Source organism: Chiloscyllium punctatum, chromosome 4, assembly GCF_047496795.1.
Source record: "Chiloscyllium punctatum isolate Juve2018m chromosome 4, sChiPun1.3, whole genome shotgun sequence".
Classification (NCBI taxonomy): domain Eukaryota; kingdom Metazoa; phylum Chordata; class Chondrichthyes; order Orectolobiformes; family Hemiscylliidae; genus Chiloscyllium; species Chiloscyllium punctatum.
Genome location: NC_092742.1, coordinates 37,187,147 through 37,203,559, shown reverse-complemented (window position 1 = coordinate 37,203,559; position 16,413 = coordinate 37,187,147). Strand labels below are relative to the sequence as shown.

General features: G+C 36.9%; 1 protein-coding gene across 2 annotated transcripts in view; it reads right to left on the bottom strand.

Moving 5' to 3' along the window:
- The window catches only part of LOC140476194 (echinoderm microtubule-associated protein-like 5), a 230,028-nt gene that overhangs the window by 104,698 nt on the left and 108,917 nt on the right, over nt 1-16,413 (bottom strand). For both annotated transcript variants that reach the window (XM_072568398.1, XM_072568400.1), the window contains exons 12-18: nt 15,040-15,146; nt 13,761-13,879; nt 13,094-13,280; nt 7,630-7,735; nt 6,513-6,606; nt 4,558-4,658; nt 1,325-1,527 (exon numbers count right to left, since the gene is read on the bottom strand). In XM_072568398.1, coding sequence (XP_072424499.1) covers nt 1,325-1,527; nt 4,558-4,658; nt 6,513-6,606; nt 7,630-7,735; nt 13,094-13,280; nt 13,761-13,879; nt 15,040-15,146 — 917 coding nt within the window. The remainder of the gene's footprint in view (nt 1-1,324; nt 1,528-4,557; nt 4,659-6,512; nt 6,607-7,629; nt 7,736-13,093; nt 13,281-13,760; nt 13,880-15,039; nt 15,147-16,413) is intronic.

The window sequence follows — 16,413 nt, the reverse complement described above, 5'->3', positions numbered from 1 at the left end:
TTGTTAAGGAATTAATGTTGCCAGATGTTGGGAGAACTCTCCTGCATGTCTTTAGAAAGGGCAACAAGATTTGTTATTCTCATTTGAGACAACAGAAAGGTTCTTACATTGAAGTCTCTTTAGAAAGGTAGTTTCAACATTTGCCTCAACAACAAGAGTACTATCACCAACGCACGCTTAACATCTAATAAACTTGTAACCCTATAGTAGGTATAAAGTGGATTTTATTAATATGTCATTGGGACTGGATAGGCTAGATGTGGAAAGAAAATTCCCAATGTCGGGGAAGTTCAGAACAAGGGATCACAGGTTAAGAATAAGGGCTAAGCCATTCAGGACTGAGATAAGGAAGAATTTCTTCACTCAGAGTTGTGAACCTGTGGAATTTGCTTAAACAGCTTCCTGTGGGAGACAGTTTAGTAGACATACTGGATGTGGCCCTAGCACTAAAGGGATCAAGTGGACTGGGAAGAGGGCAGGAATGGGATACTGAGATTGCATGACCGGCCATGATTGTATTGAATGATGGTGCAAGCTCAATGGGCCAAATGGCCTATTCCTGCATCTATTTTCTCTGTTTCTATGTAATGGAGAAAAATGCTGAAAGCTCTTCACAAAAGCATAGTGAGACACAAAATTTGATTCCAACAAAGGAAGTATGCATTAGGAAATGCTACTTTATCAATTCATGGGCTTATGAGATGGGTCTTGAAGATGACAAGGAAATAAAATGGAGGAAATTCTAGAGTTAGGGCATGAAACTATTTTTGGGAGGTAGAAAATGCACAAGAGTCTGAGTTAGAAAAATTCAGAGTTCTTGCAAAGTTTTGGGTTGCAAATTGATACAGAGACAGAATGGGGTGATACCATGAAAGAATTTGAATACAAGGTTGAGTAATTTAAATTTAAACAAATAGAGTTTAGCAAGAACAGAGATGATATGTGAATTGGACTGTTGTGCAACAGCATATGAGCAAGTGAGTTTAGATGTGTGGGAATTTATGGAGGATGGTGGAGTGTCCAGAGTGAGGAAATTTCAGAGATTCATTTTAAAAGTGAAATCAGTCTTTTGCCATCCAGATGCTGATCTTAAATTAAGCTTTAAATATCAAAAATAATGATAGCTTGCAGAATACAAACAGAAAAGCTTAGAGGACCATAAAATGTTGGATCTTACATTACATTGCTAGTAGACATTGCCTTTTAAAATGATAACATTATAAAATTGGCTAAAAAGACACACATGCTTATCAAAGCTTCATTTAAAAGTCCTCTTTCAATCTTCTATAGCTACTTATAATCAGAGGTTTTCCTTATTTCTTACCTTCTCCAGGGCGTGCATGCTGAAAACTGGTCCATCATGGGCTTTGATTCTCTTAATAATGAACATATCTTTCCATATATAGACATCGCCCGTTGACGTTCCTGAGAAAACCATTTCATCTGTCCAACCATAGACTACACACATGATGGTTTCTATCTTTCTCAGGTTTCCAAAATAGCCTTTCCTTCCAGTCAGTCCTCCACCTTGTACAATAAATATATAAGTACAATTAGACATTTTTTGTTTTAAGAATCTGCATTATAACTTTACCTAATCGACAATCAGGAAGTTGCTTCCAAAACTATTTGAAAAGTATTTACTTAAAAATCTGCTCATGTTTAGTACCTTACAATTTGAGGAATGGAGACTAATCTCACAAACCCAGTGCCAGATCATCTTAAATTAATCCTTGCCTCGACAAACTGAATACATCACAAGCTCCACCAGGAATTTATTCAATGAGCATTATACCTGATGCATGGGGCCCTCTTGTGGTACAGTGGTAGTGTCCCTATCCTTGAAACAGGAAACCTGGATTTGAGAACGAACCTGCTCCAGAGGTGTGTAATAGCATCTCTGAACAGGTTGTTTAGAAAAGTAGATTTTTAAAAAAAATTATTACTCATACATGTTTGTATCTGGGGTCAACAACTTGGAGATCTTAGAACAGGTAGCAGTTCATCACTCCATCTTATCAGAATGCAGGAATGGTATGATTCCCTTTGAACATAAAAGATCATGCACCAATGTCATGAAATAGCACACCATTTAAATAACCAAGTTCTTGGACTTTACACACACAATAGCAAATTCATAGAACCCCCTACAGTGTGGAAAGTAGCCATTTGGCCCATCAAGTCTACATCGGCCCTTTAAACAGCATCCCACCCTATCCCCATTATCCCGCATTTACCATGGCTATCCCACCTAGACTACATATCCCTAGATACTACGGGGCAACTTACCAAAGCCAATCCACTTAACCTGCACATCTTTGGACTGTGGGAAGAAACCAGAGAACATAGAGGAATTCCACATAGACACGAGGAGAACGTATAAAATCCACACAGCAGCCACCTGAGGGTGGAATTGAACTCAGGTCCCAGGCATTGTGAGGTACCAGTGCTGACCACTAAGCCAGTGTGGCGCCCATAAATTAACATATGTGACTCATATATACACATTAAATGCATTGTAACATTTTAATCACTTTCTTCAAATTGGCGTTCTGGAAAAATGAGTTTATAGAAAAGTGCTTTTTAATTACTTAGCCAAATTAGGAAGAAGCTGAAGAAACTGAAAAGGGTTTTTACATTTTTACATTAAATATGAATTGTGGCTCGTAAACATATGAATAAGCTGAAGCTCACTGACAGTAAGAAGATTCTGCTTGAATGCATAAATATACACATCAACATACTATGCCCACGAAAATAGACATATTTTACATGTTCCCTTAGATGTCATAAAATGGATTATACATCTTGTACTTAAATTTACTTTTGAAATGGAGCAGTCAAACAAGCTCCATTTCCTTAATGTCCCACTTGTGAAATCAGAGTTCTTTACTACTGCCTGCTGCAAACCTTTGCTTACTGGTCTCTATTCACATAGTAGAATACCTATAATGCCACGCATTTAAAGATTGGCAACTTCAGAATTAGGGCCCAAGTTATTTGTTCACATGCAAGCTTGGTGTTGAAATAGTACACATCAAAGCCATCTTGCAGGATAATGGCTACCATGATCAGACAATTTCTTGCTATATATTGCATAAATTCATGAATTAGTCAACGACCATCACTACTGATCATGAAAAGAATGTCCAATCTATCTCAGATCACTCTGGAAGTGCAAATTATCACAAAAGTTTGAGCAACGGGTGGAATTAGCTATTAATGCTGCTACTATACAGGAGTAACACCACTGTGGCGTTTTCCCCTTATGGAATGCTGTCATAAAGCCTAATCACACAAATTAGCAATGCTGCATATGAATTTCAGTGCTGGTACGTTACTTAGAATGTACAGACCCCTGATCTTATCAAATAACACGTCTGTTTGGTTATTTGCAACATGTAATGTTCTGGTAGTACAAATCAAACTGTGCTTGCAAAACTGAAAACACATTTTCCAACACTGATGTGGTTTTGCAACTGAACAATGTTTACTAAATAATCCAGTGTTGTTTGGTATTGCAGAATTTCAATATGACTGAAAAAAGCCACATTATGTCAAAGCTACTTGTCTGGCACTCATTAGGACAATTTGCAAGAAATAGCAAATGAATAACAACATTTATACTGTTGTAGAGGAGATTTTTAATTGGTTGGCAAATGGAGTATGATAGGTACAGGTACTGCCATGGCGAATGCTCTAATTAACAATGACTGACAGTTACTTCCAAAGTTCTATTTAAATTCTTGGGGAAAAAAGATTGAATTTATTTTCTCAGGACAATGCCTTGACCAATGAACTGGAGAATGGTCGTTGCCAATTTTGCTGCATTGAAATATGTTCAGTTTATGTATATGATCTTTCAGTCTTCAAAAAACAGGGTCCTGAGTATTCTTATTTGTAGCTTCCAGCACGTGCAAGTGTGCCATACCAAAAGGTCTCACCTGATATATTCTCCACGGTAATGCCTCGACCAATTGGAGACCATTTGTCAACCTGTTGTAAAGGAGAGGTACACAATCCTTGATCCAAAATTCTGGAATCCAAAAAGCTCCGAAATCCAAAATTTTATCGTGGAGTGTGGAGCATCATGTTAATGTGTGATCAAGTGACCCAAGTCCACACCCACTCAAACCATGTCACTCAGATGTGACATGGCGGTGTGGCCCTGCACTGATAGGTGTCAATGGTGTCTCAGTGCTTGTACTATTCACGTGTGTCTACTGTTAGGTAATTTTTTTTATTTCACTGTGAAAATGTAATTTATTCTGAAATCCAAAAAATTCCAAATTCAAAAAAACTGGCCCCAAGGATTTCGGATAAAGAATTGTGTACCTGTATAAATGTTATTTTCCACTTTACAGTGTGATCACTGTGAATTGTCCTGATGAGCCTGAAAATGAGCCTTTTTTTGAACAATACTCAAGTTCTATACGACCAAATAACTACTTCCTAAAATCTTGACAGTTAGAAAACCTGCAGTAAAGTGGAATACTATTAAAATCAAGCAAAGTAAAAAGGTTATAGATGTAAAAATAGCAGAATTGACTGTCCTACCTGCTCGCTGCCAGAACTTGATGTGTTTTATGCCAGCAGTAACCAACTTGTCTGGTATATAGGGATTCAGTTTGACAACAAAAATCTTCTCTGCACTTCCTCTAAAGAAACACATTTGACTTTTTACTTCATTGTGTTTTTTCACAATCAATTACATAGAAAATGATTAATGTTAACAAATGAAAATTCTGATATAGAATTCATTTACCATTGCAACAAAGTTAATTTAAGTATTTTGCTGCTGTTTACATAAATGATAAACTCCAGTTCTAAATAAACACTGAACCAGGTATTCAAGTAGTTACTGTACACTTTAATTTTCTTAAGAATGAAATTCACTGACGGGTATGCAATAAATGTAGAACAGCCTGGAAAAAATAATGTCAAATCCAAAATGGTCAAATTCTAAAAGGACTATAAACAGAAAACATGGTAATGTTCAGAAGACCAAGTAGCAACATTATACAGCAAAGCAGAATTAACATTTCATGCTGATGATTTTCTTTTGAATGGGAAAACTTTCCTAATGTAACAGGCTTTAAACAAGGACAAAAACAAGGTAGATGGGAGAGGGTGAAGAGTGAAAGTCTGTGATAGAGTAGAATAATGGTTGTAATTAACTGGAAAATGAGATGATAGCAACGTGACAAGTAAATTGATATCCGAAGGGTGTAAAGGAAGCATACACAGCAAATTATCAGCAACAGATGTCAATTTAAAAAGTGGTTTGGAATTGTAAGACTCAATTTTGAGTTCAGAAAGCTGTAAAAATGTCTAATTGAAAGACAAAATGTTGCTTCTCCAAAGGATAGGTGACTAGGAGTTCAGGAAGATATCTGTGTGCTGTACTGAAATGTTTTGTAAAGCAGTTATGTTAATCTTCTGCTTTACTTTCACTCTGATTTCAGTCTCCTGCACTACACTAATAAAGTTCAATGTAAGCTTGAGAAACAGCAGTTCATCTTTCAAATTTGTCAGTTCTCAGCTTTCTGGAATATGTTTTTTAAAATTCAGGGATGAGGGCATCCCTGGATATTGCCCATCCCAGGGGGGGCAGTTAACAGTCAACCACATTGCTGTGGGTCTGCAGTGAATGTAGGCCAGACAAGGTAGGAATGGCAGTTTCCTTCCATAAAGGACATTAGTGAACCAGATGGAGTTTTCCAACAAACAACAACAGATTCATGGTCATCATTAGACTCCAGATTTTTTATTGAATTCAAATTCCACCATCTGCCATGGAAGGTTTTGTCACCATATCCCCAGAACTTTATCTGTCTCTAGACAATAAGATTAGGCCGTTATAATACAAATAGGCCGTTGCCTTCCAGTGTAGGTTCAACAATTTCAGATCGTAACTTCTGCTCCCTTTTTTTGTTTGATAGAAGCTGTTGATGATTTTACAATCCACATTTATTCCTTCTCTGGACACATCTTTAATTTTTTTCTTCTTCCATTGTCATTGCACTTTGCCTTGTGCTACCAAACTTCTGCCATTCAACATTTGCTTGTCATCCTATCTCATAGCTTCCAATTTGTTGTTCTTCCAACACAAACTGCAACCATTTCCTTGCCTCTCCACTTGCTTAAAAAACAGTTCTATCTTCAAACCTTTCCAAATCTGACAAAATATCATCAAATGCAGTCAGGCCAGCTGAGTATTTCTAACAATTTTGATTTCATTTCAGATGTCCAGCATCTGTAATATTTTATGTTTCTGAAAATGTTAACTACCTTGCATTTTCATTTCAACTGTTTTAAATGAAATTCAACAAATTACAAATTATAGAAAGTATGACAGTGCATGAGTTAGAAACACAATAGATAAACTAATATGGTTTAAAGAGGTGACTGCTGTCAAGGTACATTACAAAGTTTGTCTAAAGATCCTGAAGTTAGTGTTTCACAGTTTTTTTGAAGGAGATTCTGTATTAAATACAGAATGAAATACCGACCTTACTGAAGAAAGTTTTTCTCCCTTTTTCCAATCCCAGAGAACTATTGTATGATTTTCATCAAGCCCAACTGATGCCAAACGCTTTCCATCCGCTGAAATAAAGAAAACATTATATTTTTATCTTTTTCAAAATGATAATACTCTGAACATTCACAGCCAATGGTTAAACTATTTTACTCTAACGTATACAACTCATAGCACCTTAGAAAGCTCTTAGATCTATCTGCTTGTGAATCTTCCAGCTCTACAATGATGCAGTGAGAACTTACCAGAATCAAACATAGGTTTTGGAAGGTGTTGCCAAAATATCAATGAAAACTAATTAATGGGAAGGGTAATTCTTACTAATTAATTTGTAAGAAAGAAGTCAAGTAATAATGGGTTGCATTCTTGTTACTAAATATTTAAGGTGTTGTGGGATGACACTTCTCAATACGGCAACCATGCATTTTATATTAGAACAGCAGTCAACATTCTTTCAAGCAACAGCGCACAGGAACATGACTCATTGAAAATGACTAATTCTCTCAGTGAATGATGCAAAATGAGACTGATTAATCATGGATCCACGTTGTTAGAAGAGTTGAATTCTACAGTGAGACAATATCACCATTGTTTCAAATATCAGTGGAGGACACATTGATGCTTGCCTGTTCTTATATTTTAACATTTGTCATTGGATTATTTCAATTTTCTGGTAGGAGGTGGAAGGTGCATCAAGTGCTCTTTTTTATAGAGTTTTCACTTAATCTTTTGCAGAGAAATCATTTACATAGGGAGTAGAAGGAGAGAACTATTGACTACAATATCAGAAAAAAAATCTAGTGTTTTAATCACAGATAGGCAGAAGAATATTTGTCTCAACTGAAGATAGATCATCCAAAAAAAAACTTGCTGTGGAATCATCTATATTGAATTACATCGAAATTACTACTTGGAAACAGGAAATGGGATAGTTAACTAATCCAGTTCCTGTTCAAGAACAAAGAGACTAACTCCAGATTGGTTGTGAAGGAATTCATAAGTTAACAACAAAAATCATTGAATATACAGATATGACTATAATTTTGTTTTATTACACAGCACAGATTACAATAAATAGTCTTCTCCTTTACCTGAAAAATCTACTGCACAAACCCCAAACTGATGATGTCCTTTCAAAATTGATAATGGCTTCAATAGTTCTGCATCCCAGATATGAATTGCCGAATCACGGCTCACCTAAACAGACAGGAAAGCAATGTTTACAGGTTTCTTTTAATGTTAAATTCTTCATGTTATTCATGAAATGCTCAATTAGCAAAATTAGCATTGTACTTATTTTATGGACCAGACCAAACTCCCTCAAAATATGTCAAGGAGATAGCCTAGTCCCTAACTTTGATTTTATTTAAAGGCAACTGAAAAGTACTTTGTTCCAGATAGGATTTAATTGGTCCACAACTAGGTTGATCATAAAAATAGGTATGGTAGCATCCCATAAACACACACCTGGCAAAGGCAAATTCAGCACAATAGATTATTCTCATGTGCTATCTCCTCTCCACTCCAGATGAAAGGAACATTGAAAGAAACAAGCAAACAATCTAGCAGCAGAGACAGAACTTAAGCTTTGTGCTGCAGCAGTGAAAGAGCTGTATCTAGCAGCTTCAACAACCAACTCCAAACCCCAACTGAAAGCAAAACTAAAACCCTGGATCAGTGTGAGCCTGACTCCCTCATTCATGCTTCTTTTGCCTTACTTAAAAAAAAACACTTAGCTCAAAGCTGTTTAGCATTTGCTTTTCTTACAGACATATTGGCACCATGGTGTCAACAAGGAGAAAGTGAGGACTGCAGATGCTGGGGATCAGAGCTTAAAAATGCATTGCTGGAAAAGCGCAGTAAGTCAGGCAGCATCAAAGGAGCAGGAGAATCGACGTTTCAGGCTTATACCCGAAACATCGATTCTTCTGCTCCTTTGATGCTGCCTGACCTGACATTTTTAAACCATGGTGTCAACAACCCTCTTCAAGAGAAACAGGACAGAACATGTCCTAAATGCACAGTATTATCACACTTAGCAGACAACAATTGCTTATTCAGAGGAACTGCATGCAGTATTCCAACAGTGGCCTAACCAATGTCCTGTACAGCCACACCATGACCCCCCAACCCCTGTACTCAATACTCTGACCAATAAAGGACAACATATCAACACCTTCTTCACTATCCTATCTACCTGTGACTCCACTTTCAAGGAGCTATGAACCTGCACTCCAAGGTCTCTTTCTTCAGCAACACTCCCTAGGACCTTACCATTAAGTGTATAAGTCCTGCTAAGATTTGCTTTCCCAAAATGCAGCACCTCGCATTTATCTGAATTAAACTCCAACTGCCACTTCTCAGCCCATTGGCTCATCTGATCAAGATCCCATTGTAATGAGGTAACCTTCTTCGCTGTCCATTACACCTCCAATTCTGGTGTCATCTGCAAACTTACTAACTACACCTTTTATGCTCACATCCAAATCATTTGTATAAATAACGAACAGAAGTGGACCCAGCACCGATCCTTGTGGCACTCCACTGGTTACAGGCCTCCAGTCTGAAAAACAACCCTCCACCACCACCCTCTGTCTTCTACCTTTGAGCCAGTTCTGTATCCAAATGGCTAGTTCTCCCTGCATTCCAAGAAATCTAACCTTACTAACCAGTCTCCCATGTGGAACCTTGTCGAATGCCTTACTTAAGTCCATATAGATCACATCTACCACTCTGCCCTCATCAATCCTCTTTGTTACATTCTCAAAAAACTCAATCAAGTTTGTGAGACATGATTTCCCATGCACAAAGCCATGTTGACTATCCCTGATCAGTCGTTGCCTTTCTAAAAACATGTACATCCTGTCCCTCAGGATTCCCTCCAACAACTTGCCCACCATCAACATCAGGCTCATTCGTCTATAGTTCCTTGGCTTGTCCTTACCACCCTTCTTAAACAGTGGCACCACGTTAGCCAACCTCCAGTCATTCCGGCACCTCACCTGTGACTATCAATGATACAAATATTTCAGTAAGAGGCCCAGCAATCATTTCCCTAGCCTCCCACAGAGTTCAAGGGTACAATTGATCAGGTCCTGGGGATTTATTTACTTTTATGCATTTCAAGGCATCCAGCACTTCCTCCCCTGTAATATGGACATTTTTCAAGATGTCACCATCTATGTCCCTACATTCTATATCTTCCATGTCCTTCTCCACAGTAAATACTGATGCAAATTACTATATTCTAAGGAAAAATGAGAGTTCCAAGCCTGGGGCCTGGGGAGCATCAGTTTAAACATTCTAGCCTGAAAAATATCTGTTCACCATCATTGTTTCCTATTCCTCAGGCAGTTTTGTATCCACATCATAACTGACCCTTTTACTTCATGAGCTATAGCTTTTCAAGGCACTGCACTGGTGTGGCACTGTATTGAAAGTCTTCTGGAAATCCATGTACTGCACATCAACAACAATGTCCTCAAGAATCCTTTCTATTATCACTTCAAAAACTCCACAATGTTAATCAGAATTTAAATGGCCTTTAAATTCTTGCTGGTGATTCCTAAATAATCCACAATTTTCTACGTGATTATTATTCTATCCTGAATAATTACTTCCAAATTTAAACAAGCCTGTAATTGCTGAGCTTACGTTTTACAAATTTTTGTGAACAAAGGTATTCTTTCAATTCTTCAGTCCTCCAGCATCATCTTTGAATCCAGGGAAGAATGGAAGTTTAATGCTAATACCCCTGCAATTTCTACTCTCACATTCTTCAATATCTATAGATTACCTAATCTGATCCCAGAGCTTTATCACGTTTAGGTATTGACAATTTACTCAATATCTCATGAACTTTAAACAATCTAATAACTGGGTTTCCTCCTATGTCACCATGGCCTGTGCAGAATCTACCCTGCAGGTCAAGACAATACAAAATATTAATTTAACACCTCAGTCATGTCTCTTACCTCCATGTGCAAGTATTCTTTTTGGTCCCTAGTTGGCCCTAATACTCCTTTTATCATGAAACTACAGACTTTGCAATTTATTTTTATGTTAGCTTCCAATAGTTTCTAATAATCCTTCTTTGTTTCTCTTATCTACTTTCTCATGTCCCTTCTGATCCTTCTGTATTCAACTTGATTCTTAATTTGATTTGCTACCTGACATGGGTCATAGCATACTTTTTCTTCTTTAACTTAATTTCTATATCCTTTGTCATCAGATACGATAGGATTTGTATGACTTACCTTTTCCTATTGAGGAATTTAATCATCTCTTTAAAGGTAGTCCATTGTACAGCTACAGCTTTTCTCACTAACCATTGATTTCAATCTATCCAGCCCAGCTCTTCCACTCTTGCCCATTGAAAATCAGCCCTCCGCCAATCGATTATTCTTACTCTGGATTGACCAATGACATTCTCCACTGTCATCCAAAACCTAATGATATCTATCCACCATTGACATCTGAGGTACTTGGCTCAGTCATTCCTCAGTACCAGGTCTAGTCGTGCATCCTTTCCAGTAGAACCAGACGTATAAGGCCAGGGGGTGGCAATCTCAGGCAGTTCACGACTCTAACCTCCAGCATCTGCTGTCCTCACTTTTGCCTTCATGGAGGAGTCGACTGCATGGTGACTTAATAAACTATTTATATCAGTGAATAAGACTGCTGACACCATTTTGAAATTAATTGTTTTTTTTTAAAAGGTGTCACTACTGTGTAAATTCCAAGTAATGCTAATGAATACCATTTATTATTACCAGATATATTACATGCTGCCCACCAGAAAAAGGGATAGAACTCATCAGCCAAAAAACTTGTGAAGTTACAATCCAACTAACTGACACTTTGCCTTTTTAATACCAAAATTAAAATGTTAAATATTATATATAAAATTGGGGAGTCCCTAAGATTAGAACTACAGCATGCAGGAATAATACTTCAATCTAGCACTTTGTGTAATTGTCAATTGTGTAATTATGCTCTGACTGCTGCAAGAATATGATAGAGTTTCCATGTCAGTAGGAAGAAAACTTATTTGAAGTATATTAAAAAAAAGGGTAACTCTTCCCTGCTGATAACTTATTTGTTCTCAATCTCTACCAATTCCTTTCACGTGGCAATGAAAATCTTTGTTCAAATACTCATGACTTTCTAAATTGAACTGATAGCTGCTGCTTCTCAGCTTTGACAAGTCCTACGTAATCCTTTACATCGATACACTCGTCCTCAGTACCTCCTCAGACCTCAAACAGAATGGTCAAAATTCTGTAAAAGTCTCCAAGAATGCTATTACTTCTTTTGTGCTAGTTAATGGTTTGAAATACTAATTGCTTCTCTCTCCATAGAGGTAGCCAGACCTGTATAGTTTTTTAGCATTTCTGTTTTTGTTTCAGATTACCAACTTCCACAGTATTTTGCAATTGCACAAGTGTCACTGGCATCAGCTAATGGTTGTTACAGCTGAACATGATTTTCTTTGAATGTTACGGCCAGCGTTGAAATTGAAATTGATACTGTTTGTATCGTTACATTTCTGCAAATGAGCAGACAATCAGCATTAGAAACTGCTGAATGCTAGATTTGATGATCAACTTACAATCGCATTGTAAGAATAATGAACTTATAGTCAGTTGTGCCAGTTCCTTACATTGTAAGGTAGGTTGTCTGTCTAAACAGATACCTCAATTTAAAGAATATTTTGAATTAGTGTTACAATATTATTTCTATGATGAATGATGCACACATTTGCAACCAGTTTTTAAAACTGCAAGACAATTTCTAATTTGTAGCTAAATCAGATAAAGGAAATTTGCTGAAGTAGGCTAGACATGAATGCAACTTAGGAATTGAAAATTGACATTAATATTAAACTTAAATACAAAAGCAGAATTTGTTTTTCGACCAAAAGGTTTCTTTTCATGGAGCTAGTGGTAATAACGGAGAAAAAAAAATGCATAAGATCAAACAAAAGATCTTCATGGCTGTGAGCGAGCCACAGTATGTTAGAGGTTTCTTTACAGAGGCACCACGATATGAGTCAACACTCACGTCAGTCATGGGACACACATTTCATGGATGACAAACCACTGGACGCTGAAACTCTGACCTGATCTGCTGAATTATTCCAATTTATATTTCATTGGAACTGATGTCTATGGATTAATTGTTGAATTAGATCAGCTGATTTATAGTTAGCAACAGATATGTCTGAACAGAAGGGGAAAAAGAAATCAGAACTGACAAAAGTACCACAAAATTTTCAGATTTTTGTGTTTACACCATCTCTTCAGTACCTAGATTAGATCTTGGTTTTGACTTGTCTGGAGAAAATTTTGAAGAAGTGTAAATACCAACGCAGTAATAATGCCGAGGTGAAAGATGTTGATTACAGTGAAATGATTATTTTCTATTAGCTAGAAGATTTTCTATTAGCTACAGTTTATCTTGACACTATATGGCTAGGAGATCTTTTTTATTAAACAGAGTTCTCCCATTGTGATCCTCTTCCATTAATAGTTATTCAAATGAAACTTATAGTACCTGGCCTGTTGATATATAATCCTTTAAAGGATGAATTGCTAGGCAGACAATGTCATCATCGTGGCCAAGGTAGAATCGTTGAATATTTTGCTGACGATTGTATACAATTCCTACTGCTGCAACATGGTATACAATCTCTCCAGTCTGTGTGTAAAATAGATTGTTCCTGCAGTCATAGCCCCTGTAACTGAAAGGTAGAAAAAAGATAAATAGCAGTAATATCAATTTTTATTCTAAAATTCTGTTTTTTTCTGCCTTTCCTCACAGATGGATCCTTTCTCAAATCTGTGAGAGGAATGTACCAGTAGGCAAAATGAGTGACGCTCCATTCTTTTAATTAGATTTAAAGGTTTTTGTCAGCTCTTTGAATGTCACCTTGTGTGATTTTTCTTTTAAAACTGATCCTAGGTGTAATGAGGAGGCTGGTAAATGTACCAATGGTCACATATCTCGTAGTGCCAGACCTTAAATAATGGGTCAGTTACCAGTCTGGCTGAGTGTGTGCCCACAGGGCAATAAAGCTGACAGCTACATTCAAAATAAAACATCTTCTGGTGTCTCCCAGATCAGGCAGCCATAAATCTGTTCAGTTTGTCAATACAGCTAGTTAAGTGTATTGGCTCACTGTATTAAATCATTAAAAAAAAAGTTTTCAAGATCATCCTACCCATGAACAAAATGTAAGCGCACACTGCTGTCTGGAGGTTTTTCCCGTTTCTTTGAAGTTGCTGCTTGACGCTTTTCTTTGCATTTCTCTTTAAGCTGAGGTAGGTCTTCTTTGTAAATCTATTGAAAGAAAAACAAGTTTGAAATGTTCAAAAGAAAAGATTTACACATGAAAGTGGGGCAATTAAAAAAAAAAACAAGCTGCTGAATAGATTTCAAACATTCCTGCATAGAGTACTCATATTTCCAGGATTTCTTGTTCTTTTGTTATGTGATGCCCATTGCGCTGGTGGAATTGAGGTGGAGGGATCTCTGCCAGTATGCAGAGATACTGACCTACTCAGAAGTCACAACACCAGCTGCTTCACAGAACTCTGAGTAAGACAGGGATATAATTCCCACCATAACTACATCAGAAACACCTTGGATTTGCAGAAGTAGTAGTATTGGTTAAAAAAAATCAACAACAGCATGAGGCAAGACTGTGGTAATTGGGCTAGCAGCAATAGCAGTCCCATGGAATGGAATAAAGGTGAGCACTGAAAACAAAACAATGCAAGGAAAATTATAAACAGGATCAGAGTAGAATGGTTCAAGTAAAAAAAAAAGCTAGTTCACCTATGATGGATCAAATGGCTTCAATCTGTGTTGTGATTTCTATGATTATGACTACAGACCATGTATAGTAATAGTCTTATAATGCTAAGCTCACATTGGACTAACCAGAAAGTTAAAAATTAGTTTGTAATATTGTTTACACTTGCAGACAGCTGACACTTCAAAGTTTAACTTGCATTTGGAAGCCATTAAAGGATGAAAAGCAAGAAGTGCTGGAGAAACTCAGTAAGCCTGGCAGCATTGGCGGTGAGAGATATTAATAGTTCAAGTCCAATGGCTCATCTTTGAAACTTAATTCTGTTCCTCTCTTCACAGATGTTGCCCAATCTGCTGAGGCTCTTTAGCACTTTGTTTTCATTTCAAATTTCCAGCACCAACAGTATGTTGCTTTTATATAATTATCCGCACATTTGATTGCAACTGGGAGACAGGGTTGCAATATAAATATGTAATTGATGGTTATCTGTAGTGTAATTGACTTCTAAAAAGGTAGAACTGCAATTTTATGCAAATTTTCATAATTGTTTTGTACATTGTCATATGGAAATTTCAAACTGAACTATTTGACTGATCACTCCTCTCCATTACTTGCACAGGTTGTATTGTTTTCCCAAATATCCTGTACCATATTTACACAGTAATTTATAAATACATTAACCTACCTGCCGATGATAATTTATTTGTAGTTCTTGTTCGATCTCAGAGTCAAGCTCAGGTACATCAGATTGATCAGAGTCAGACTGGTCACTATTGGAGTCTACAAAACTTTCTGTAAATCAGAAGGATAACTTACGTCTCAGATTAAAACAAAACATATTACTTTCTGATCCTAATGTAGAATCAATCATTGGTGGCCATGCTTTTAGCGTTTGAACCCTATCCCCTGGCATTCCCTTCCCAAGACTGCCTCCCTTGAAAAAGCTTCTGGTCACCTGTCTTAAGATTTTCTTTCATGGTTCAATGCCAAGTGTTGTCTGACAACACTCGTACAAAATGTCTTGAACGGTTTGTACATTTACATAGCACTGCATTTGTAGTAAATGTCATTATCAAAGTTTATTAACTATAACAGAAACACATGTGCTATTGCCCCATTAGTTTCCTTCTCCATTCCTATTTGATAAATGCTAAGCTTCAAACTAGACTTTAAACTAAGTCAAAGTTCAGTGTTGTCTCAAACTGAAAAAATGAAAAGGTTCTACATTGCTCAGGCTTTACTGTGATATTTACTTGCCTGGTTCAGAGAGAGGTAGGTCTCACTTGAGATTAACTAGAGACATGGAAGCCTAAAAATATCATTTTAATTCAATCCTCTGATGCCAGGAAATTATTTAGTGACTCTTGTCTATGCACTGACGTGAATATTTCCCTTTGAATTTTATACAAAATGTCAGGGGCATTCTACAATTCTGTCACCACACTGTCAGACCTGTATTCAATTAGTCGAGCAATCAGTAATCATGTTTACTGCTGTCCACTATAATTTCATATTTTAATTACGTCTATTCCAACTAATTTCATTCATATGTGCTATTTCTGAAACATCTAACTCTTTCAAAAAATTAATTAGCAAGGTGCATCTTTTTTTTTGACGCCACTGATAAATTTTGTCCAAGACTCAAGAGCATTTTTTCTCTTCTTGAAATAGCACTCTGTGACGTTATACAATTATATAAATAGGTAAATTTGTGTGATGGCTCATCTGAAAGAATGAAGTACTGCAGTTGTAGCACTCCTATAATGTTGTAGTGAAGTATCAGCCTAGATTACATGCTTATAGCTTGGAGTTAGAATAAGCCTATGATCTTCAAACCGAAAAGCCGGAAGTGTTATAACACGAATCAAGCTAAAGTATAGCCAGGATAAATACATGCATACCAGAAAACGATAGAGTGACAATATCGTAAGATTAAAGACCGGTGCACTAGACTAAGTATGGTGATCATTAGCTACCAAATAGTTACATGCAACAAATTTAAAACCAGTGCTAGCTCAATTCCAAGGTATGACTGCAACATTTCTTGCAAAACCTGAAA